This window comes from Mustela lutreola, chromosome 1, assembly GCF_030435805.1.
Source record: "Mustela lutreola isolate mMusLut2 chromosome 1, mMusLut2.pri, whole genome shotgun sequence".
NCBI lineage: Eukaryota > Metazoa > Chordata > Mammalia > Carnivora > Mustelidae > Mustela > Mustela lutreola.
Window position 1 is genome coordinate 221,444,720 of NC_081290.1, and position 26,199 is coordinate 221,470,918.

Consider the following 26,199-nt stretch of genomic DNA (forward strand, 5'->3'; position numbering starts at 1 on the left):
CTCCATCTCCCCTTGTCCTCCATGCTATTTGTTATGCTCCACAAATAAGTGAAACCATATGATACTTGACTCTCTCTGCTTGACTTATTTCACTCAGCATAATCTCTTCCAGTCCCGTCCATGTTGCTACAAAAGTTGGGTATTCATCTTTTCTGATGGAGGCATAACACTCCATAGTGTATATGGACCACATCTTCCTTATCCACTCGTCCGTTGAAGGGCATCTTGATTCTTTCCACACTTTGGCGACCGTGGCCATTGCTGCTATAAACATTGGGGTACGGTTGGCCCTTCTTTTCACTACATCTGTATCTTTGGGGTAAATACCCAGGAGTGCAATGGCAGGGTCATAGGGAAGCTCTATTTTTAATTTCTTGAGGAATCTCCACACTGTTCTCCAAAGTCGCTGCACCAACTTGCATTCCCACCAACAGTGGAAGAGGGTTCCCCTTTCTCCACATCCTCTCCAACACATGTTGTTTCCTGTCTTGCTAATTTTGATCATTCTAACTGGTGTAAGGTGGTATCTCAATGTGGCTTTAATTTGAATCTTCCTGATGGCTAGTGATGATGAACAGTTTTTCATGTGTAGACTTCGTGAATTATTAAATTGGCAGATGGGAGAGTGAAAGATAGGATGGAGTCTGGCTGACTCCTACTTTTCTGGCTCAGGTGGCTACATAGACGGTAGTATTTATGTGGTTTGGAGGCTTACCTGGAATTCCTGAAGCGGGGCAGTTGTTCCTGCAGTTGTTTGAATGCCTGGGAACTCTTTTCAGTTGCTAAAATAGGCAGACCCTTGGCCTTCATTTTTGAAGTTCTTTAGAAGGAAGCTCTGTCTCTGGAAATTGTGATTCTTTGTCCCAGAATCTGATTAACCCAAATCAGTACTCCTTCTCTTTGAGTATGAGAGGAACAGAAGATTGTCTTCCTTTTGAGGCCAACAAAAATAATGTGGGTGGTAAAAATTGTTCTTCATTTCCAAGGGAACTTTAGTCTTTCACAAATTCTGAAACAAAATTACATTTCCTGAATGGAAGATATTAGAAGTCTGTTTCTTTGCTCAATACATTTTTTTTTTCCTTCTCCATTTCTGACCTAGACATTATAGCACACACTTAGGTACTCTGGTCATTAGAAGGAAGGCTTCGGTAAATCACCTCAGTCTCATTTGTTTTCCCCTTCCTGTACCTTAAAACAGAGATAGTATATTATCTGGTAAAAACAAATCATCAAAGTCGGTCAGTACTGAGGCTTGTTCAGTGTTCAGTATCAAGGTTGCTTATGGTGGCCACCAGAAGAATCTTCAGCAAAGCCTCATATTTATTATCTGTTCAGTCAACAGTAGGTATGCACGGGGTCCTGTAAGTGAAGTTGGAATAGGAAGTTCTTAATTGTACCCTTTGCAACACTAATGCTTCTGCTCTTCTTTCATGTCTTTTCTCATAGAAGTATCGATACCAAGATGAGGACGCTCCACACGATCATTCCTTACCTCGACTAACCCATGAAGTAAGAGGACCAGAGCTGGTGCACGTATCAGAAAAGAACCTGTCTCAAATAGAAAATGTCCATGGATACGTCTTGCAGTCTCATATCTCTCCTCTGAAGGTCAGTTTGATTGTTCTCAGAGCTGGCAGCAGTGGTTGGTCTGCAATGCTAAGGGAGATGTCTGTTGACCCGATGAAAGGAGTCTTTGTTAAAGCACTGTAGTGGCCCATGGTTGCCCAAGGGTCTTTCTGTGGTTTGGACGCTTACCTAGAATCCCTAATAGGCAGTTGTTCTTGCGGTTGTTTGAATGTCTGGAAACTCTTTTTTAGTTGCTAAGATTGGGCTAAGGAAAGAGCAAGGGATGAAAATTGAAAGGGAAAATAAGGTAAACACATACTTAGAAAACCCAGGAATACATCAAGATTCTGTTCAAATGCCATCTCTCTACCCCTATACCCAGTCCTAGGTAAAACAAAGGAAGTAAGTATAACATGTTAGCACCTAATGTTCACCTTATCATGTGGACTAATAAAAAATCTGTGTGAGTTGGCCATCAACATCTCAGTTTTATACTGTATTTCTTCCTGTTTGGTGTCATACTTTTCTGACACTTTCTACTTTTTTTCTTTAATTTTTAAACAATGTCTTGATAAATGGTATTTTTGCAAAGGACAATTAAGCGAAAAGACTTTCTGTGCTCTTTGGTTGCAAATTACTCTTTTCTTTGATTTGCTATGGGATTTTGTGCTTTAAATAAAAGCTCATAAATGTCGATTAGAGTTAAAAAAAAGAAAAGTGGAACTAGACTCAATGATATAACAGAAGTGAATGCAGACGAGAAACAAAACAAGACAAAACAAACTAACAAACAAAAAAAACCCTACTAAAATAATACTTTAGCGCTAAAGAAAATGTTTATTTTGTTAGCCAGAATATTCACTCATCACTATTTCCATATAGCTGTGTCAAACAAGCAAACAAACAAAAACCCTACTAAAATAATTCTTTAGCGCTAAAGAAAATTCAGTTTATTTTGTTAGCCAGAATATTCACTCATCACTACTTCTATATAGCTGTGTCACAATAAAAAACAAAGCCATAAATGTGGCCCCAGTGCCTTCTAGAATCTTACTATACCTTCTAAGACATCAGAGAGGCTAAATTATGTTCTAATATAGTTCTGAAATTTGGTACATTTTAAGTACCCTGGCATCCTAAAAATGTATTATCAAATAAGCTAGCTCCATTTACCACCAATTAATTAAAATATTAGGTTGATTGTCAAATTCCAGTAAATATGTTATAATGTGTAAGAATATGAAAACATTGTACCACTGGAATTCATTGTACAGTTCTTCCCAGATTCTTTTTAGAAATCATTGAATGACTGATGGAAATGGGTATGTTTAGCCTGGGGAAGAAAAGATTAAGGGTTGAAGGGCAAGGGATTTCCTTCTTACACCTCAGGAACTGTCCTGTGGAAAATATTGGTGTCACCCAGAGGGCAGAAACAGAGCCATTGTGTATAACTAACAGGGAAGTGTATTTGGGATCATTGTAAGACCACAACTCCTGTCAGTTTGAGCTACCCCAGACAGGTGTAGACTAGTGCAGGAAGCAGTGGTTGCCTGTCCCTAGGAATCTTCCAGGCCTGGCTGACAACCTGGTAGTGATATTGCAGAAGGGACTGCTTTAGCAGGAGGGTACACAAAATTGTTTCTAAGGTCCAGTCTGACTCTAGGACTCAAAGATTGTAGTTTGGGGTCAGATGAAAACATTCCTCTTTAGACAAATACTCATGTTTGCAGACAAATGCTCATCCTTACTCTGTGTAAGGATGTAGAAGTTGAGAAGGGCCAAGGGTGGGAGCCTGCATTTCATTAAGAGTATTTAAATCTCAGCTTTTTTCTATTTCTTTTCCCTTTCTTTTCTTTTCCTTTTTTTTTTCTTTTTGTTTCTTTTCTCTTTTCTTTCTTACAAGAAATCTTTGTAAGAACCTTCACAGAAACTCCCTTCTTTTCTCCCTGCTTGTCTTTCTCCCTGTCCTGGCACATTTTAATTAGCTCTAGAGCAGAGCTCCCAAGTGTTGGGTAGGTTCATCAGGGCTAGTCTAAAGCTAAACTGCTTATAGTAAGTAAACGAACAAATAAAATAAATAAAACAATAAAAGCGTAATAGAATGTTCATTTTGTATGTTAAGTCTTAAGCACAAAATTGTCAAAATAGCTACAGTTTGGGTGATTACACATGTGTTATGCTACTTACTGCCTCATTTGGAAAATGCCTATTAGAGTTAAATGAAAAGTTTGCTTTTTCTGAAGCTCGCATCTCGAAGGAATCTTTCCTGTTTTTCTTTATCCCTTGCCTTCCAGGAATCTCAAAATTAAGCATCTTCAATTGTGATTGTCCGTAGCATAGGCTTTCTGTTTCTGTTTCGCCCTGCTGTTTTATTTCTTATTCTCTTTTTTGTAAAGATGATTTATTGGTTCTTGTGGTTTTACTGTAGTAGTATCTTCTACTGATGGCACTCCCTATTGGTTTAAAAGTGGTCATCTATGAGCGATAAACCCCTGATAGGAAACATCCACGTAGGAATATGTTTCCGTCCTTTTTGGAGTCACCAGTGTATGGTGTGTCCCCCAAGGTACTGTGAAGAGGAGGGAAAAATAAGTCCATCTGGGATTTCTGTGCCTAGACTGTGAAATAGCAATTTCGGAGCCAGGACTTTTTCCCCATGACATTTTAGAGGTGTTGTTGATGCTGAACAAGATGTACTTTTAGATCATCTTAATGAACAGACTGTGTACCTTGTTTGGGTCAACAATAATGATGGGGTAAACAAGCACAATTTTTCTAGAAACACACACACACACACACACACACTGATAGGTAGAGTTTGCCAGTTTCATGGTGTAAATACTCCCATTATGGCTGAGTTTAGACTAGCAACCTGAAGCCACTGACTGCATTTGGAAAAAAGAAGCGAGTGAGGCTTCTTAAGTAAGCCAACATGAGCTGGCTCCAACACAGGCAGGCTCAAGCACATGCATTTTTGAAGCAATAGGACACATTTCCTAATCAAGTTGTTAAGGGATTATTACATTATCACAGTTCAAGTGTTCGGAAAACCTGCCATGATTAAAATCTAATGTGTTATTTTCTCATAAAGGAAGTCTATTAGAGTCAGAGAAATGCTAAGAAGGTACAAATTCTCAATTAGACCTGGCTTATTTTCAACTTCTTTGCTCCTTTGATCTTTCTGGTCCTCTTGGGTCAAGCATTAAAAGAGGGAAGAGTGAAGAGGCAAAACCCACAATCAGATAATGCCCCTGAATCTTACTTTGGAGTCAATGCAGCTCTCTAGTATTAATTAGAAATTTATATATGGCATGCCTGAATAGAGTGTGAGATGGCTAGATAACAGTTGAAATGCTGCACAGAGCAGGCTCTGAATCATTAGCAGAGCAATCTTACCATTGCAGGTTTGTCAATCGTTTCTTCCATCATCGCTTATCACTGGAAGCCTCGGTTCTAAGAGTCATCTGCCTTTGGTGCACACCTGCTGCCTGGCTGATAGATGGGCTTGCTTAGCCTGCTTTCATTGGAATGCTTTGGCCATTGTGAAATACGGGTTTAGAAGGAGAAATGCAAGTTTGCAGTGAATTTAACAGAATTTGTTTTCTTTACCTCAAGATGGGAATGCTTTCTCTTCAGATGCTACCTAGAATCTTCCACAAAAGAAGCTGGCTTATAATAAAACATGAGAATTTTCCTTTCCATTTAAGTCAATTCCATAATATTAATTGGGTCTCTACTATGCACATCATAATAGGCGATGGGAAATCCAAGGGCAGTAAAACATGATTTTACATATACTTATCACTTTCTTAAAAGACCTCAGGTCTAATTATTTATTACTTACTCTCACTCCGCAACAGAAATTCACATTCCTGAAGCTTATATACTGTGAGACCTCAGACATTCTGGAGAGTACTCTTTACAGAGTATCTGTTGAGAGAGAGAGACCAGGAGAGCGGATGAGGGAGGAGGAAAAGTCAGGCTTATTTTTAAGAACCTGGACTTTAGAATACCTGGATTTCAATCCCGCCCCTTTCATTCGGTAGCTATGTGACCTCGATCAAGTTAACCTCTCTGTCTTAGGCTCCTCATTAGTAAAATGGAAGTAGCAATAGTATCTATCTCATGGGATTTGTGTACTAATCAAATAAAGTAATATATGTAAACTGCTTAGAAAAAGTTTGGCACACAGTAACCACTCACCAAATATTGTTTTTGATTGTATTATTATTATTATTAGCCAGCTATCGTGACAAATACTTTAAAATCACTTCATTTATCTCATTTTATCTCTACAAGATTATACACGATTTTAAAGTTAAATAGTTTCCTGCAATCCAAGAACCAGTAAATCGGAGTGCAAGTAAATGTAACTTAACCCAGGTCTCTCTGGATCCAAAGCTTGTGTGTTTTTGTTTTTGTTTTGTTTTGTTTTGTTTTAAGATTTTATTTATTTATTTGATAGAGTGAGAGAGAGAGAGAGCACAAGTAGGCAGAATGGAAGGCAGAAAGCAAAGGGCAAAGCAGACTTCCTGCTGAGCCAAGAGCCCAGTGTGGATCTTGATCTGAGCCAAAGGCAGTTGCTTAACCAACTGAGCCACCCAGGTGCCCTGAAAGGCTAAATTCTTTATCACTCCTGCGCTACATCACCTTTCTCTAAACTCTTCTATTTTTAAAGAGATCTCAGATTCAAATTTTCACTTATCAGGTCCTTTATTTCATATGGCCTTATCCTTAAAAATAATTATTAAGCAGATATATAAGGGAATGTCTAAGAAATAGTTTTATAAGTGAGAGCCAACAACTGTGATGATAGACGGAAACTTTATGAAGAAATAGAAGGAAAATAAGTTCTATCTTTAAAATACCTCAGTTCACCCAGTGATGAACTTCCAAGGGAATATGTTCTCTCTGCTCCTGTGACTAAAAACAAAACAAAACTAGTATTTGGGAGCTAGTTTCCTTTTGAAAAATCCTTTGACATTGTAAGGATGTGTATCTTGGCAGGAGAGACACACTTTGTCTTGAGCAATTGAAGAATTTCCTTCACTGAGATCTACTCCTCACAATAGACGTATCTGTCGGTGAAGATCTCAAATAAGTCCAACCAACCACAGCCATCAATCATGTTCTTCTTCCCAGGACCTAGCAAGACCTCATTCTATAATTTTTACTTGGTTACTTATTCTTTTAAAATATTCATTCCATATATGCTTAATTTTATAAACCAACTTACCATTTTCCAAAATAAGCAGTGTAAAAGTTACACATTCAACCACAAATTAATAAAGGAAGAAAGCTCCATTTCAGGTTAACAAGATATTTGTTCAATCAGAAATCCAGTAGGTTGTTCTAATTCTACTTTTCTGCATAACCATAGGCTTTGTTTTAATAAATTTACTATCAGTTACCATCATTACATGAACATCCCACAGTTAAGTTTTGTATTGGTTTTGTTCATTATTATGTCCTTAGTCCTTCAACAAACAATTGTTGGGTTAATTATTTTTAAGTGGCTATACAAACACTCATAAATAATCCCCTTCTGCGAGATTTGTGTCATTAATATCAAAACAGGCAAGAAATCAAGGGACAGACTTCTTGTTTTCCCATTTCTGTTGTCCTCTTTTCCCTGACCTACTCATCATTGATATAGACTGTCATCAACTTTCAAGCTGATATTTCCTCCTGTATTACATATCTGAAACATGTCCTAAATAATGGCATCTTGCAACTAAAATTGGCACTATCTCCTAGGGTACGTAAAAAAAAAAAATTGATGTGTCTTACAGTTAAAGCCATCTTAGATTCAATGACTATTTACAAGGAAGATTAAAGCTGTTTTTCATAGATTGGTGTGAATATCTTTAATCAGATAAATGTGATTTTCTGCCAGAATAAACAGTTCTAGAAGCTTTACTGGAAAGTCAGAATAGGAGAGGTTAGGATATATTTCTATATCCTTGGAACACCATGCATTTGTTGAATATATATGGGAAAACAGTGGAGAAACAATAGGCAATGCAAGTTTGGGGAAATTGTAAGAGAGATTGCTTATAAATGAAGAAGCTGGTATATAAATTGTAGGCAAGAAAGATAACGAAGTGTACTTTGCTCCACTGTTTCCTTACCAGAGTTGCCAGACCCGGTTTACAGGAAAGTATATTTTACCCAACAGTATAATAATCCCCCTTCCTCCATGAAACCATCCCTGTTAATTCTTGCCTGACTTAGCTTTTTAAAAATATATATTGTTTTATTATTCTAAATAGTTTTTGCATAACTATGTATTGTCCTTTCCATTACATTTGTCTTTCTCTTAATAAGTGTGCTAGCTCCTGGGGGCGCCTGGGTGGCTCAGTGGGTTAAGCCTCTGCCTTCAGCTCGGGTCATGATCTCAGGGTCCTGGAATCGAGCCCGTCATCAGGCTCTCTGCTCAGCAGGGAGCCTGCTTTCCCTCTTTATCTCCTGCCTCTCTGCCTACTTCTGATCTCTGTCAAATAAATAAATAAAATATATATTTTTTTTAAAAGTGCAGAAGCTCCTGTAACTAGACCATATCTTATTCTTATTTTGTTTTATTTTCTTTTTCCTCCCTTATTTTCAGTCATCTATAATGAAATTCAACCAGTATTTCCCAAATAATATTGGTGGATTTTTATCAGCCAATAATATTGGTGGATTTTTACAAGAAAAATAAAAGCATGAATGCTGAAATTATTAGGGAATTTAAATCCACTAACTTTTTAAAGCATTTCTATAAGTTTTTAATATGATAATATGTAATAGAAACCTGTAAGATGGGACTATGGTTATTATACAGTATTTCCCAAACATATTTGGTCATGGAATGCTTTTTTGCAAATAAAATAATTTTTTGGTTGGACAGATACACTTTTGAAAATATTAAAGCAGAGACATAGCCCAAGGATAATATAACCAATAGGAAATATAACATAAGAATTCATTCTAGCCCTGAAATCAGACTCAATCAGATTCAAATACCAGTTCCTCTACTTACTAGCTAGCTAATGTGAGCTTCCTCAAGTTACTTAACTTTCTCTAGCCTCAGTTTTTATATTTATAAGACAGTGGCATCCACATATATGCCTCTGTGATATTTGAGAAAGAGCTATTCAAAGATCTTAGCTCAGAGCTTGACACATGAGAAATAAGTAAAAAAAAAAAGATAGTTATCCTTATTGTGAGTGAGGTATTAATATTATTCTGATATTTTAAACTAGAAACTTGGGGATTAGTTTTGTATTTTTTTTTTTTATCTTAAGTTCTTCTTTGTTTTCAAATACCTTAGGGTTCTTACCTCCGTCTTTGTAGTTTCTAGTTCATATTTTCATTACTTCCCGGCAGAAAGTGTTATGGTTACTGTAAAACATCATGGGCCTGGAGCTAAAAAAATATGTGTTTGAATTTTGATTCTACACTTTCTGGCTGGATAAACTTGGGGAAATCATCTGGCATTTCTGAGATGCAGTTAAGTTTAATATGAACCAATCTCTTACATGGTTTGGCTGATTGATTCATTTATTCATTCATTGGCACAGCAGAGTCTCTTTAACTTCCTACTGTATGCCGGGATCTATGTTATTCCCTGAGGATACAAGGAAGAATATGCCTTCAGGTTGCTTACATGCTAAAGTTAGATTAAAAAATTTGGGATGCATACATAAAATATGTCATATCATGTGCAATAAAGAAATGATCAAACAATAGGCAAATTCCCAAGACCTAGAGAAGTGGCTTAATTTTCTCTGAGTTTAGAGTGCTAGAGATGGATGTGATCAAAGAAAGCATCATAGAGTAGGTCATTGTTTTACTTGAAGGAAGTAGGACCTGTAAAAGGAGAAAGGCCATAGTTGTCCTAGATTCCAACAATCTTGTAGCAGTATGGAAAGATTCTAGAAATTGCAGATAGTTGAGAAGGGGAGAGGGAGAGAATGAAAGGATGAAGGAAGAAGTACACCCAAAGCATGCCACAAAGCAAGAGAGATGGGTAGGAACAGGTAATGAAGGGTCTTATGTGGAGATTAGACTTTGCCTTGTAGGTAACGAGGAGTGACTGTACAGTTTGAAAGAGGAGAAAGCTGGTCAGATTTGCAAATTAGGATATTAATCATGTCATGTAGCAAAGTAGAAGAAAACAGTGATATCACAGTCAAGGGCATCAGGTAAAACACCAGAGATGGAAAGTCTCTGGGATTAAAGCAGAGGCATTGGGGTGGAACAAGGGATAGACTAGAAAGCTTATTTAGGAAGAGACATCATCAGGACCTTGATACCTAATAAGTACAGAAAGTGGAGAAGAGAGAGAAATAGAGGCTAATTCACATTTTTTTTTCATTTGACTGATTTTTTTAAAAGATTTTATTTATTTATTTGACAGAGATCACAAGTAGGCAGAGAGGCAGGCAGAGAGAGAGGAGGAAGCAGGCTCCCCACCTCTGAGCAGAGAGCCCGATGCGGGGCTCAATCCCAGGATGCTGAAATCATGACCTGAGCTGAAGGCAGAGAGGTTTTAACCTACTGAGCCACCCAGGTGCCCCCATTTGACCGATTTTATGGAGGCAGAATCATGAAATGAAATCAAGAATTCCAAGAAGGGGGGCGCCTGGGTGGCTCAGTGGGTTAAAGCCTCTGCCTTCAGCTCAGGTCATGATCCCAGGATCCTGGGATCGAGTCTCTGCTCAGCAGGGAGCCTGCTTCCTCCTCTCTCTCTGCCTACTTGCAGTCTGTCTCTCTCTCTCTGTCAAATAAACAAATAAAATCTTAAAAAAAAAAAAAATTCCAAGAAGGGGCCCCTGGGTGGCTCAATCAATTAAACATCTGCCTTGAGCTCAGATCATGATCTCAGGGTCCTGGGATCAAGACCTATATCGGATGAGAAGGGAGTCTCCTTCTCCCTCTGCCCTCTGCCTACTTGTGCTCTCCCTTTCTTTCTCTAGCAAACAAATAAACAAGCAAATAAATAAACAAACAAATAAATAAAATCTTTTTAAAAAATGCCAAAGGAAAGCAGATTTTAGGGTGTGGCAAAAAGATTCTGAGTTTGGGTATTAATAATGGAGTTTGAGGTATTTTTGTTATACCCAGGTTGATAGGTTTCATATGCAGTTTGAAACAGAGATCTGGGGATTGAGAGTGGGCTGATCTAGAAAGGGAGCCTTGGAGCCTTCAGTGTAGTTGAAGCAGTATGGCCGGGGTTGTCCAGAGGAAGTGGGGAGAGAGCTGAGGACTACAGTGCAAGAGACAGTACTGCCACGCCAGAGATTTATGGATAGAAAGGAGACTGTTGAAGAGACCATGAAGTAATGAGTGATTTACCACAGTGCATAGCCTGATATTTCTTAACTGAGTCAAACATTTCTAGTAGAAGAGGATCATATTTTATACCATTTAAAAAAATGTAGTTCCTCTGACATGCATAGAGTAGTATTGGCCAAACACTAGATATCTTTCAAATAATTGTTACTTGATAACTAAAAAAGAGAGAGAGAAAGAAATACCTTATGAAACATATTTGAATCCAATGATCATGGGGTCCTAACCATTAACTGAAAAAAATGGATTTTCTTCCATTTTAGCCAAAGTCCTTTTAGTATTGTTGCTAATTAGAAAACTAAGCTGTTTTTACTATTTTAGAAAATTCATGATTTTTTAAAAAATGTAAAATTTGCTCATTTCTGTCTCTTGCCACTAGATGGTAGAAGTAGCTGAGCTGTTGGTTCAGGAAGCATATGGTCTTAAGGGAAAAACCTGAGATTTGTAAGGCTAAATTGAGAAGCTCTTAGTTACTAAAAACATAAGAAGGTTTTGGCAGGGATTTGCATACTTGTGAATAATGCATTTTTGTTCCAGACCCAGACCTTGGTGAAAGGAAATGGCTGAGTGAAATATGGCCTTGACAGACACATATACTGAATCCAGACACAAAAGCTCCTGGTCGAAATCCTATGTAAATGAAACATTTCTTCAGTTATCATAAATTGGAAAGGATACTGATAGCTTACCTCAAATAATCCTGGATATTCAAGCCAGAAGTTCAAGAAAGGGAAGAAGACAATAATAGGTATAAGACCTACCACATTATCTTACAATTAAAAAATGCTATCTAGGAGTAGCCAACCATGGGTTAATGGGCTTTCTCCATGACTTTGGAAAAGATAAGTCAGTGGAATGGCATCCAAATCTCCTATTTTGTTCATCTGTATGCTAATTATAGCAACAGCGATGCTAAATTTTCTCTAAGAAATATTAGGATAAGTATATTAAAGGCATAATACTTTAAAATATGAGTACTTGTAATAATCATAAAGAAATGTCATCAGTGACTATTTGTAGCTGCGGATATTCCTAAGTTGCATACAGAAGTTCTTCTCAAGACTAAAATTTCACTATTGCCGAGGCTTTCTGTAATGATAAGAAATAATATCCATACGGGTGCATGGGAGGCTCAGTCGGTTAAGCCTTTGGCTTGATTTTGTCTCAGGCCAAGTTCTTAGGGTCATGAGATTGAGCCCTACTTGGATCTCCATGCTGAATGAGGAACCTGCTTAAGATTCTTTCTCTCCCTCTGACCCTCTCCCCACTGCTCGCTCCTGTTCTCATGCTCTCTCTTAAATAAAAAAGAAAGAAAGAAAATATAAAAATATATAGAGTTCACAGAGGCTACCCTCACAGGGGCTTAATGAGAGTGTTTTCTTTTTTATTAGCACGGATGAATAGAAATTATTCCACATCTCACACTTACATTCATAAATAAGTGTTGATGTTGATTGGGCTATGGAATTTTTAACTCTTTCCCAACTAATTTGGAAAAGTAATAACATACAGTGGAACGCAGATGGACTTTAGAATCAGACCCACTTGGCAAAGCAATTCCACCTGTTTTGCTTCCTAGCAAACCTAGTGCCCTCTCCCCTACTGTAAATAGTAATATGCTGTAATATGCTGTAGGGATTGCCTGAGACAACACATCAATAGTCTTTAACATAGCACTTGACACCTACTAGGTGCTCAATATATGGTAATTATTTCTATTTTAAAAACAGAAAATGTGTGTATGAAAGAGCAAACCTTAATTTCAGATAAGTCGACTCTTTGAGCTCACAGTGAAGATGGACTTTTGTTACAGTATCACACTGGCTGTCCTCCAGACAATGGCTTTACATTGCAGAATACCCTCAGTTCAGCTAACCAAGCGTCCAACCTCGTCTCTTACATAAAAGTGAATGTCAATTTGGCTAGCTCAAATGAAATGTAGTAAATAAGCTGAGGGCATGATCAGGTGTTAGGTGGTTCAAGCAAGACTAAAGCATAAAAAGGATGTATTTTCTTTGATGACTAGTTATGGAAGATGTTAGAATATTTGTATAATCTTTCAAGGTGTTACTTGGAGAGAGGTTTGACTTAGACATATAATTTCTCATATGTTTATTAAAAATTATTACTTTATTTTTTTAAATTATTTCATAGCTCCAAGTTGATACCTAGTAAACTTTCAGTAATAAAATAGGGAAACTTAACAGTCTTATTGATTTCATGGATTAACCAAAATAAAATTCTGGAGAATATTATTAACTCATGAAAACGCAACCAGTTTTTATTCTTTGTCAAGCAATGTGTTTATGATCATACTTCACTAATTCTAACTATAGATCGAATCCCACTTCTGTAAACTCTAAGCCTTCACTCTGGTACCATTTTGTATGATATAATTTTGTCGTTGTCAAAATCAAGTTAACCTGGGGTTCTCTTCAACAAGGGGATTTTAGTCATATCAACAATCTCTGTTCTTTTATATTCGTTCAACAAAAATACTAGTTTCCTTTACAGGGAGGGAGTATGAGGTAGCTGCTAAGGTCTAAAATCTAATATAATGAATTTTTCTTTCTTTTTATTCATATGCATTTATCAACCTTTCTACCTAGAGGTTGTTTTAGGAGAAATAATAGTAGTAAAATGTAGTATTTCTTTAATTCCTATTGTATGTTAGCACTATTCTAAATGTTTTGAGTTGTATTGAGTTATTCCATTCAATCACCCCATAAAATACGGCTTCTTATTATTCCCTCTCTGGGGACAAAAGAAAATGGGCACAAAGAGGTTAGAAAAAACTTGTCTAAGATCACGCAGTTAGTCCTTGATGGTCTGGGATATGATGATGCTAGTTTGACATCATCCCCTCCCTCTCAGTCATGGTACTATATCATTCACCAGCGAAGGAGAAGTGCGTAGTTTTACAATGGAAGGGGACAAGCAAATCCAGGATTTTCTAGCTGCAACTGACCCATTAGTAGATATGAAATCAATTTGGTTTGTAATTTTAGAAGAGAATAACAGAACAGAATAGAAAATAAGAGAGTACGTTACAGGTATAAATCGCACTTCAGTTTACCGTGGGCGCATTTGGGTGTGTACTGGCTTACAATGTAAAATATACTTCTTAGCGTGATCAAGGTCAAGAAAGTCAGGGAACCACTGATCTGGTTCAACTTTCCCATAGTGTAAAAGGAGGATAGGTCATAGAAAACCTGAGACGCAGAGGAGTTAAATGATTCCCTGAAAACACATTGGTCAGAAATGTCAAATCCTGAACTTAAATACTTTGTAGTATTAATCACTCCTATTCTCTCTGTCCAACATCTGTTGTGGCTGCCATTACTACAAATTAAGTTACTTAAACTGGAATTTCTCTAACTGGGATGTGTATTAGAATCACACAGAAGCCTAGCCCCACCCTACTTCAAGGAGCCTAGGGTTCTATATTTTTATTACCTCTCCAGGTGACTTCATTACATACTAACTTTGAAGAACTGTTGTCTTAAACTCCATTGTGCCACAGCATATACTGACTGATTGCCATGTGTATTACCAGACCTTTGCCAAAGACCGTTAGAGACAATAAAAGAGATAGAGCCTCTGTCGATGAGGAATTTAAATTCTATTAGGAAAATCAAGATGTGCATTAATGATTTAAGAAGCATAAACTATGTAAGTGCTTTTTTAACCTTACTTAATAAGATTATTAAGTACAAACGGAATTCCAGAAGGAAATTTTTAAAAAATTCCTGTATAGGCATATACAAAGGAAACCTTATAATGCTTTTTTAAGAGAGAATGTTTTATGAGAAAATATGGTAGAGAAAGTTGAATTGATTTTCCCCAACTCACAGAGGAATTGCCAGTGTCAAGTGAACAGATTTAACTCCAATGCAGTACTCCTAGGATGTATTCCCCCAGGCCAGCTGACTCACCAAAATCACAGTGACAGCAGGTGATTTGTTCCTTCTTTATTGGCAGAACATTGAGTGTGTTAGAGTTCTGACCAATTTGGGGTCAAAGGTAAGTTCATTTGCAATGCTTTCAAGAGGCTCTTACTGCTGTTCCTTTGCATATAACACCAATGGAGGGTCACTTTAAGGACCCTTCAGTCACAGGGCACACATAGAAGTCATGGGTCACTTAAAAAATCAGCTCCAAATTGTAGTAAATTAAATATCACAGCTGGTTCTCTAGAGATTTTCTGGTTTTATCTCTTCATGTTGAAATGAAAGAGATAGATTCCCTCACCTTGGTTGAAGAAATCTAAATAGTTGTGTTATTTTCTCAAAGAACAGTAAAACATTTCTGTTATCAGCTTTTAATGATAAAATTTAATTAATAAAAATAAATTACATACAAAAATATGTAATATATAGTATAGTATACATAATACATATATCAAATTATATAATCTTTTATTTAATAAAACTATAAACTTACATGTTGAAATGTCATAATTATGGAGAACTATTTAAAATTAATTATGAAATCATTAACTTTCATGTAGTTCGATAGAAAAGGCTGTGTTTCTCCTTTTATGAACAAATTAAGTAAAGCTGCTACTAGAAAAAAAAAGGTGCTACTAACTGTTCAACGTATTTATATGAATTAGAAAAGGGAACCCTTACAAAAACGGCATAATACCTTGTTATAATTTAGATCTTGCACTGCGTGGACCCCCGCAGATGACCCGTATTCAATAGTAAGATCATAGAATCATAGAAATAAGCAGGGGCATTTGAGATAATGTAATCTAACACTGTTATTCTACACATAAGAGTCAGATATGTTATAATATTTCCTGGGGCAGACACGTAGTTAATGCTAAAGCTAGGACCGGAATGTGGGTCCCACATTCCCAGACCACAGTTTATTTCTCTATTTCATAAGTAAAGAGTAGATGTGTTCTACTCAATAGGTCACAGAGGTTTACTTATTCCCATTTCTAGATGTTGCTGGAAATTGTTATCACTAAATTTTTATTTGTTTATGCCGATGTTCAGCTTTCTCAAAGGGCCAAATCAAGGTTGTTGACTTGGGACAAAAAAATCTCTTTCCTCCTAAATCTCTCTAGCTAAATTGTGTGCCAGTTTGATTGAGTAAGAATAACCTCTGCTTCATCAGTAGTTAACTGTGATATCATGTTGCATATTTGCATAAACATTGATGAGATAGTTACATAAAAAACACCCAGATTTAAAGGATTCGTATCTAAAAGACAGATCTAGGGGCACCTGGGTGACTCAGTGGGTTAAAGTCTCTGCCTTTGGCTCAGATCATGGTCTCAGGGTCCTGGGATTGAGCCCCACATTGGGCTCTCTGCTCAGCAGGGAGCCTGCTTCCTTCTCTCTCTCTCTCTCTCTCTCTCTGCCTGCCTCTCTGCCTACTTGTGATCTCTGTCAAATAAATAAATAAAATCTTAAAAAAATAAAATAAAATAAAAATAAAAAACAGATCTACACAGTGCTCTACCAGAGCTGCAGGGCAGCATGAGCTGGGTGTGGGAAGGATGCCATTTGGGAAATCATGGAACCTCTCTGAGCTCTAATTTCCACCTTTGTATACTGAAGACAATAATAAACACATTTAGGGAAGTTTTTAAGACTAAAAAGGTTGTTGTTTGTCAGCTTGCATTTTACTACCTGCGCTTAAAATACCCCCACCCCCACCAGATTCCTCTGGCAACCTCCACCTTCCCTTCTGATTTCTATAGTCTCCATTTTCCCCTTTCATTCTCCTCTCCTCACTCCCACTTTCTGGGATAGTTAATAGGTAAGGAAAGCGACACCTGATAAGGAAAAAGGGGCTCGAGCGGTTCAGCATACAGTCAGTTCACAGAGTTGCCAGTATGTGGGGATCCCACAAAAGTCAATAGAGTTTTTGGCTACGCTAATGGAATGGTCATGCCAAGACCGAGGAGTTGATAATTCTGTCCTGGCCAAAGTGTGGCTTTAAAATCCAAGAAGGAGAATGGTGGCAAATCAGAGTGCTTCTGGAGAGGGGCAAATATGCTGGTGAGAAGATTAAAAATCTCATCAGATGTAAAAATCAAAGTCATGCGTGATGTTGTCCTTGGAGAATGGTTTCAGCTCGAGGGACATGGTAGTCCCCGGCGTCAGACAGTTTATAAAGAGCAACTACTCCGTACAATTTCTATAGATACCATGATCTCTCAAGTAGGCAACAGGGAGACAGAAGCCATGCAAGTTTTTGTTGTTATTGTTCATTTTTTACTTTAAATATAGAGCTGCCCAAAGATAGGATGGGCTTCCTCCTAAGGGAGTGAGCTTCCTGTAACTGAACTTGTGTAAACAGAGGTCAGAAAATCTTCAAATACAATATTGTACAGTTAAGTCAGGAATGAGATAGGATATTGGACAAGAATATATTTACCTTTTTTTTAAGGTCATGAACTTTGACAAATTGTTTAAAATTATGAGCGCTTTTCCCACTTAAAAACAAAACAAAACAAAGCCCGAGTGACTGGGTGCCTCAGTCAGTTAAGTGTCTGCCTTCAGCTCAGGTTGAGAACCCAGGGTTCTGGGGCGCCCGGAGGCTCAGTGGGCTAAGACTCTGCTTTCGGTTCAGGTCATGATCTCAGGATCCTGGGATTGAGCCCCACATCAGGCTCTCTGCTCATCAGGGAACCTGCTTCCCACTCTCTATCTGCCTGCCCCTCTGCCTACTTGTGATCTCTGTCTGTCAAATAAATAAAATCTTAGAAAAAAACATAAACAAAAACAAAAACAAAACAGGGTTCTAGGATCCAGTCCTGCATGGTCTCCTTGTTCAGCAGGAAGCCTGCTTCTCCCTCTGCCTGCCACTCCCCTGCTTGTGCGCTCTCTCTCTCGTGCTCTCTCTCTCTCTCTCTCTCTGACAAATAAATAAAATCTTAAAAAACAGAAAACACAGCAATGCATACCCACTAAAATGGCACATAAATTTTCAGGGAACATACGGCTCACACAAAGCCCATCTATGGACTCCGTTAGGACCACAGGCCTATAGTTAAGACTTTGGGGATGGAACAAGTTTTAAGCCCCCTTCCATCTCTGAGAATCTGTGATTGTTATTTCTCTGCTCCCAGTTTTTGTCTGAATAGGCACACTTGTCCTTCTCAAGAAAAAATCTTTTGTAAGTATCAGAAAAACAAAACAAAACCCAGGAGAGCTCCCAAACCAGTGTCGGTGAGGACCAGGCTCCCATGGCAGTCCTCAGCAGCGGGGACCAACAGGTTTACTGACGCAGAGGGCTGAGGGTGCAATTGTACGTGCAGAACTTCTGCCCTGATCCCACCCTCTCGCTACTTTTGATGTGCACTCCCAAGGCAATTTTCTGTGTTTATTGGTTAGTATCATATGCTTTTACCAGCTATGCAAGCCCTAGAGCTATAATATCCTTCCTCTTTGAATTTGGGGTTTTAACTGTCAAAAGATTGTTTTCTTTATGCTGAATGAAAGTTGCAGTCTAGCAAAGAACTGATTTCAAATTACCCCATCAACTTGCTAAAACGATGATACATTTGCCATAGTATTCAGGCACAGAGGGTTTCCGATATGTGGCTAGATTGTTCGTGGAAATGTCAGTCATCAAAATGCACGGTGGATATTTATTTTTTTCTCTGGGTCACAGAAGTGCACTTGAATTGGATGCTTCCTCTTTTCTCTGTACCATTAAGATATTGACAGGTTCGGAGTGGCTGGGTTTGAAATTTTAAGAATAACTAGCTCATAACATTTCACTTTCCGCTCTAGGGCAGGGTGAGCTGCGTATAAATCAGGCTGCAAATGTGATGAATTGAATGTCTCCGACTCAATTAGCTTAATGTGGGTAGGAGGATTTCCAGGTTTTGCAGCCTCTGTTTTACTAATCCTCTGAGCAGACGGTTACATAAAATGTGGCTGTGTATTAACGCCGGAGCCTCAGAGAAACATGGTTGGTATTTTTCATTTCAACATCTAATGTCATCCTGTACTTCACAGCTTTGATTTGGATCCGAAGTTGCTGAGCGATGGTTCTTACTATGATTTATATTGTTGCAAGCCTTTCCTTGTTATCTTTCTGCCTCCTGACCGAGTTAAGAAAGTAGCCTAATAGAACTGCTGCTGTCACTGGGTGATTTAATTGGGGGGAAAAATATCTGAGCAATTTAAGGAAAACTGCAGAAGTTGAAGCTATTCCTCTGTCAAATAAATGATCAGATGAGATGAGTCCCAGTAAAGCAGATGCTGACGTTTCAAGAGCTTTCAACACACTCATCATACTTTGGTAGTGAAATTTGTTGGAGGAACTGATTACAGAGTTTGTTTTTTGTTTTCTTAAGGAGAATCTACTGAGGCTGTGAATAATGTCTATTTAAAAAAAAATATCTTAGATTTAAATACATTTTTTTGCCTCAGGACATTATTAGACATCTTCTCTAAATTGCCTCTGTTGGCATTCATTGGTTGAATCATTATCCTGTATTTTCTTCTCCCCCGCTCTTCTCTTTTAGTCCCTCTATCAATCTCAGTTTCATCCTTGCTCATAAACTGTGAAGGATGAGGACCCTGAAATGATACCCAGATGGTTTAGTCCAAGATCCTCCCAATTCAGTGTTTGTGACCTTGGGCAAGTCATTGGCCTCTTTAAGCTTTGTATTGTTTTTTCCTCTAAAACATGATACTATGAGTACTAGATGGGATTGAAATGAAAATCTGGTGAGCTTGAGCACTGTGCTGCTGTCCTCAATGGTAAACTGAGGCTTAGGTTCGTTGTCAAACATTGTTTAACAATGTTTTGGGGTAGGCACTGTGACAGGTACCTCAAAGTAGAATGATGAATGGGACATAATCCGCCCACTTTATATTCACATAATACAAGACATTGGATGTCTTACGATTTACAAGGTGCTCTCTGATGTCCCTTTCCATTAGCCCAATGGCCCTGTGAAATAGGTGGCCAATTATTACTACTTACACTTTTCAGAGAAAGAAAAAGACCAAATGAGATTAGGCTATTTGCTTAAGATCACATAGTTATTTTGCAAATTCCTACTACAAACATATGTAGTTATCATGTTCTGTCCTGTGCAAACCACTATAAATCTAAAGATAAATGAGAAACAGTTCCTGTTCTAAAGTTCAAAGTCAAATGCAGAAGAAAAACAAACCAATAAGGTAAATAAAGTGGAAGCACTCAGGATAGAATTACTAGTAGCAACCTCCTCATATGTCTCAAACCTGATGTTTTTAAGGCACTCTGCATTCCGATAGTTGGATCCCCATTAACATTCAATGTTCTCTATACTCCCAGAAGTTCTTGGTAAGTACTGATATTGTTTACTAAGAAATCTGAGGACAGACAGACTTTCCCCTGCAGAAAAACTGAAGAAAGATTAACACAACCCAAAAGTTATAATGGTTCTCCTACTGGGAGGGCACAGGCAGAGCTGTCTTTATGTTTTTACTAAGAAATGCCTATGGCCTTTGGAAATGCCACCTGGCCTCTGGCCCATGCCTAAGAATGAAAGGCAATAATCCTAAAGCCCTTTGCTTGCCTTGACTGAGAAAAGAGCTTGCCTTTAGATTCAAAGGCAAAGACAGACACACACACACACACACACACACACACACACACACACCCCGCCACAGTCATTTTTTTCTTTGTCAGGCTGAAGCGGAGTTTAAACTAGGTCAGATTCACTCCAGCTCTGGTCACAGCCTACTGTCCACATTCTGGTCCCAGTTGATTTGGTTAGAACCTGGCTTCAGTTCATCCCAGAGCTTAGTTCAAGGGCATACATAGCTTTCTCAAGTCCGAGGAACAGCAGTAATCCTAAAGCCTTTTATTTGCCTTGGCTGAAAAAGTTGAGTGGGTAGACTTATATAGGCTTTGGAGCATGCAGAACTAATTTTGAACTGCAGCTCTGTCGTCTGCTAAGCGTGTGACCTTGAGCATGTCACAGAACATTCTGAGTCTCCATATATTCATCTTACTTAGTTGAAAGGGTTACTGTGAGAATTCGTTTTTCCCAAATTTTACTTCACCACAAGAACCATGTGGAACCCCCGTTTTTATAAAAAATCTGCATACATGGGTCCATTGAAACCAATCGAATCAGGATCTCTAGACAGGGCCCTGAGAACTTGCATTTTTAATATACATCTCAGATGATTTTAATTATGAGGGGAGTTTAAAAAATGCTGAGGAAGAGTGTATAAAAAACCAGCATAATTTTCTAGCACTCTGGAGGACCATGAGCACCCCCCAGTGGCTACCTTTTTGTTGAAGATTGTTATGTAGCATTCATATAAGCATTGGGCTATTGAGGTTCCTACATTGTTTGTGATTAGCAGACTACTTGGTACTTCAGTGGTTGTCAAAATAAATTTTTAAATCAAATCACTTAATGAAGATTTATTTGGAAACTTCTAAGTACTGGCATTATTGCAGATACCATAGGAGACACAAAATGTATATAAACTCTGATATAATTCTGAAGTGTGAATGCCATCATTAATTTTCAATAGTTCCTGAAGGAGGGATTCATTCAACCTAGAGTCTAAAGCAAAGGTACTGTTTGGACTTTAGGATAAACAAACTTGCCAAGGAGAGTGTCCATTTTTATTATTCATACATTCTTACATTTCATTTGATTATTCCTACCCTACCTTGAAAGGAGAAGGACCTTCTACCTTAAAAATAAATTTACAAAGATAAATTTAGAAGGAAAAAAAAAGTGTTTCTGCACTTGACATCAAGAAGCTGTAAATTGGGGGGGTTGGGTTGACATCTTTTCTCAGCACAATATCATTTCCTGGCACACCCACCAAGCCCATTTTATAGATTATTGTCTATTTTTTTTTATCCAGAAAATAACTTCTGAGAAACATTTTTTTTTTCCTTCTGGAGTACAGTTAGTACTTACTTAGCCACTAAATCTTAAACATCAAGGAAGGAGAGGCTCCCCGTAAGAAGGTTCTAACTCAAGTTTATTCTTTAAAGTGAATCAAATTACTTACCCTCTTTTATGGAAGACTTTGTAAATGGATTACTTGGCTTCTCCAGTGCTAGAGAATACCAAAGGCTAACTTCTTTCTGTTCTATGATCAATATTAACAATGTAAATTATTATACTTTAATAATAATTCACTTGTGTTAGTAAAATTCCTATTATGTAGGACTATAGAGAACAAAGATAAATAAAACGAGGTATCTTCCTACAATGAATCGTTGCCTGCCAAATGCCACAATCAACTGGTAATAACACAAATACCAGCATTTTGAAAAGTACTAGATACGTGCCAAGTTGTGTTCACTCACATTTCACAAAACTCTTCCTCACAGCAGTTCTATGATGTTAGTACTATTTTTACTCCCATTTTACAGATAAGGAAACCATCTCAGGCTATGTAACTTTTTTAAAAATCCCACAACCAGGTTAGTAACACACTTTGTGGTTTTGTTCTGTTTTGTTTTGATATCTTATTCAGGAATTCTGTCTCTTTCACTTCTCAATAGCGTGACTGAGCAACATATCTCTGAACTCACTTTTTCATTTTTATAAACTGTGTTTATGAGAATGGATATTAAAAAATAATTAAAATGGATATTAATAAAAAATTTTAAAACATTAAAAAACAAAACAAAACATAGTACCTGGCACCTAGTCGTTACTCCCCAAATGTTAGCCCTTCCTTTTCAGTTTTGTCAGACTAACGACAGCTAACACTTCTATGGACTTCCAGAATGGAAGCTTCCCCAAATTCTAACTTACTGTTTCTAATTATTGTGTGAAAAACACAATAAGAATAAGTAAGCTCTGATTAAGTTCTGACTATTTTTAAGGTTTTCTTTTTTTATCTTTGGTAGTCTGAAGTTTTACTAAAAGGTACTAGGGGTGAATTTATTTTTATGTTGTTTAGAATTTGGTATGCTTCTTCAAATATGAGGATTCATGTCTTTTTTTAATTCTGAAAATTTCTAAGCAATGGATCTTCCAATATTGCGTCTTCCCCATTTTTTCCATTATCTCCTTCAGAGTAGATAGAAGTTGGACTTCTCATTCCAGCCTCCATATCATAGTCTTCTTCATTTATTCCATCACATTTTCTTACTAGCTTGTATCCCGCATAATTTTCAATTCTCCAATTCCCTTTTTACCTATGAAAAATTTGCCTACTATTTTTCATTTTAAACATATTTATTTTATACTTCCTCCCAGATTATTCATTTTTTCCCAATTCTTTATATGCAAATCCTTCCATTTACTGTGTGTGCTGCCTCTCCCTCCTGGTGGAGCGTTTTCTCCTGTAGTTTGTAATTTATTATTGTGAGCTCAACTTTGATAAAAATAATTTTGTCAGTGCTAATTATGCTTGCCATGAGATGGGGAAATATCACCAGAGAAAGGTTTTGTGATTACTTCTGCAGAACACTACAAACTACAGTGTTTTACATTAGTTTATCAATTTAAAAGGGTCTCACACCACATAGGAATGTGGAATGCATACCCACATGAGGCTCTGGCTTGTGAATTCAAATTTCCTTAAAAGATTTGTTATTTAAAGCAGAGACCTATCCCTTGTTGCTTCCTCAAGACAAACAAGGTCAGAGTTTTGTTCATTTGTTTGTTTGTTTGTTTGTTTTTAAATTCCCTTTAAGGGGCAACTTTGACAGAATTTACACTTTATGTAAGGGTCGCCATTTCAAATCTATGCCACATCTCCGAAGTGGGTATTACAACTCCAGTTTCAAGCCGTTATGATTTTTATAGTCAATATATGGGATATTATTGGTTTATAAGCTGATTGTTCTGGTTTCAACCTCCTGCATTTGTGACATCATGGGATTTCCAATTCTTGTGTTTGAGCTCAGCTGTCTATTTTAAAATACTTATTTTTACATTTTACTCAGAATTTCTATATGTTGGTATTAGGAGGTTAGCCATGTTGTAGAAGCCCATATACTCTATACACCTACATTCAGTCAAAAATAAACATTTATTGAGTATTTACTTTTTATCAGACACCCGTGAAAGCACTAGAGACAACAGTGGTGAATGAAACAGAAGTTCCTGTTTTCACAAAGTTTAATTATAGTGGAAGTATACAGACCATAAACAAATAAACATTTAATGCCAGATGGTGATAAATGCTGTGAGAAAAACAGAACTAAAAAACAAAACAAAACAAAACAAAAAACAGTAGTGTGGGGAAGTAATATTGGGAAGGATGACAATGACACTATTTTAGATAGAATGATAAGGGAAAAAATTTCTATCACAGTGACCTATGAGCAAAGGCCTGAAAAATAAGAAGGCTAGGTATGCAAATAATGAGAGTGTCCCAATGAAAGACAACAGCTAGTGCAAAGGCCCTGAGGTTAGAAGATGTTTACTGTGTTCAAGGATCAGCAAAAAGGCCAGTAAGGCACAATAAACCAGAAGAACTGTTGTAGCAAGTGGGGTCAGAAAGGTTTTGTGGAAGTAAATGGACGTGGCAGGCAGCTCATTTGTGTCTTATAAACCAAAATGAGGACTTGTGGGTTTGTTTAGAATCGGATAAGAAATCAGTGCAAGGGTTTTGAGAAGCCAGTGGAGGGTTTGAGAAGAATAAAAGAATGTGATTTATGTTTTGAAATATATCTTTCTCTATAGAGAATAGACTATGTCTGTGTCACATAAATCAAATATTGTCACCTTGTTTGCCAAGTGTGAATTAGGGTAGAAAAAGAATTACCTAATAAAGTTTCACCTTTATAGATCTGAGATGATTTTAAAATCAAACTGGAATTTCTAGCCAAGTATTAACAACTTTACCTTCTCCTACATCTCATGGTTTTTATTTGAGATACATAGAGATATAGCTGCTTCAAATAAAACTTAAATCAAGTTTGAATTTGAGAATAGGATTAGTGCAAATCCAAATACAGTCATTCCTCTAAATTAATTCATTTCATTTCTTAGGATATATTTTAAGGTCAAATGACTTCTTTTGAAGTCTTCTTTTCTTGATAGAAAATTAATATTACTCCTAGAGTTGCTGGTTTAAGATTCTCTTTGCCTTGAGTTAAAAGACCTACAGGGAAGTCAAGATTTAATTGTCCCTAAGGATATCTTGTATTTTATAGTGCTTGCTATTTATATATATGCACATATATCAAATGCTATATATAAATATATGTCAAAAAATATCAGAGAGGATGTATTTTCTAGTGGCATTCTATATTTGGCGTTATTATTTGTCAGCAACTAGTACTTCAACTTTGCAAAAACAGGAACTTAGTCTTGTCAGTATATCCAGAAGTGATCAGATTTAAAGTATTGACTCATATTAACTAAATTAATGAAATTTTTAGTCTCAACATACTTATCACTTTTTTCCAGAGCCCTTCCTTAACTCCATGAATCTGAATTAGCTACCCTCCTGGTGCTTCCCTAGCAGCCTGTTATTTATTCCTGTCTCAGCATTTACCATTCTCCATTGTAATTGTTAATTTATAGATCTTCAGGCTCTTTCCCTATAACTATTAGCTTTTTGAGGGTAGGCACTATATTTGATTTATTTCTGTAGTAATAGTATCTGACACATAAGGAGACTCCGTGAATATTTGTCGAACATGAGTGAATGAATGAATAAAAATCTGATGCCAACTAATTAATCTGCTATGATGGATAAGTCTACCATGTGGGCAGAAAACCTCACTGGCAATTCAACCAGGCTGTCCAGTAGAAATGTCTACTTGGGAGGCCAACTGAAAGACTTCTCCTAAAATCTCCTAAAAAGATTATGGAATGAATGGAGACTTGGAGTGAAGAAGTATAATGACCTTAACCACTTGTAACATTAAGCCACAGTTGCCACCGCTGTAGCCATCTCCACTAAGGATAGACTGCCTGTGAGAGTAGAATAATTCTTGATATTCTCAATTTTTCTCTGGACAATTTTTGAGTTTGCAGTAAATTTTTTTTCTCTCTTTTTTTCTTAGATTTCAGATATACCAACATTATACCTTACGCCAGCATAACTTCTGTAACGAGTTATCACAAACTGCATGGCTTAAACCAACACAAATTTATTATTTTATAGTTCTGGGTACCAGGAGTCCAAAATTGGACTCATTGGACTAAAATCAGGGTATCTGCAGGGCTCTGTTCCTTCTGAAGACTCTAAGGGAGACTCCATTTCCTTGCCTTTTCCTGCTTCTAGAGGGCATCTTCAATTCTTTACTTATGGCCCCTTTCTTCATCTTTAAGGCCAGAACTGTAGCATTCTTAAATTTCTCTTTGACTCTGCTTTTGCCCAAACA

At 37.2% G+C, this 26,199-nt stretch overlaps 1 protein-coding gene across 7 annotated transcripts in view; it reads left to right on the top strand.

The window, feature by feature from the left end:
• The window catches only part of DLG2 (discs large MAGUK scaffold protein 2), a 1,588,988-nt gene that overhangs the window by 578,317 nt on the left and 984,472 nt on the right, over positions 1-26,199 (top strand). For all 7 annotated transcript variants that reach the window (XM_059187674.1, XM_059187632.1, XM_059187635.1 and 4 more), the window contains one exon: positions 1,450-1,611. In XM_059187674.1, the coding sequence (XP_059043657.1) occupies positions 1,450-1,611 (162 nt within the window). The remainder of the gene's footprint in view (positions 1-1,449; positions 1,612-26,199) is intronic.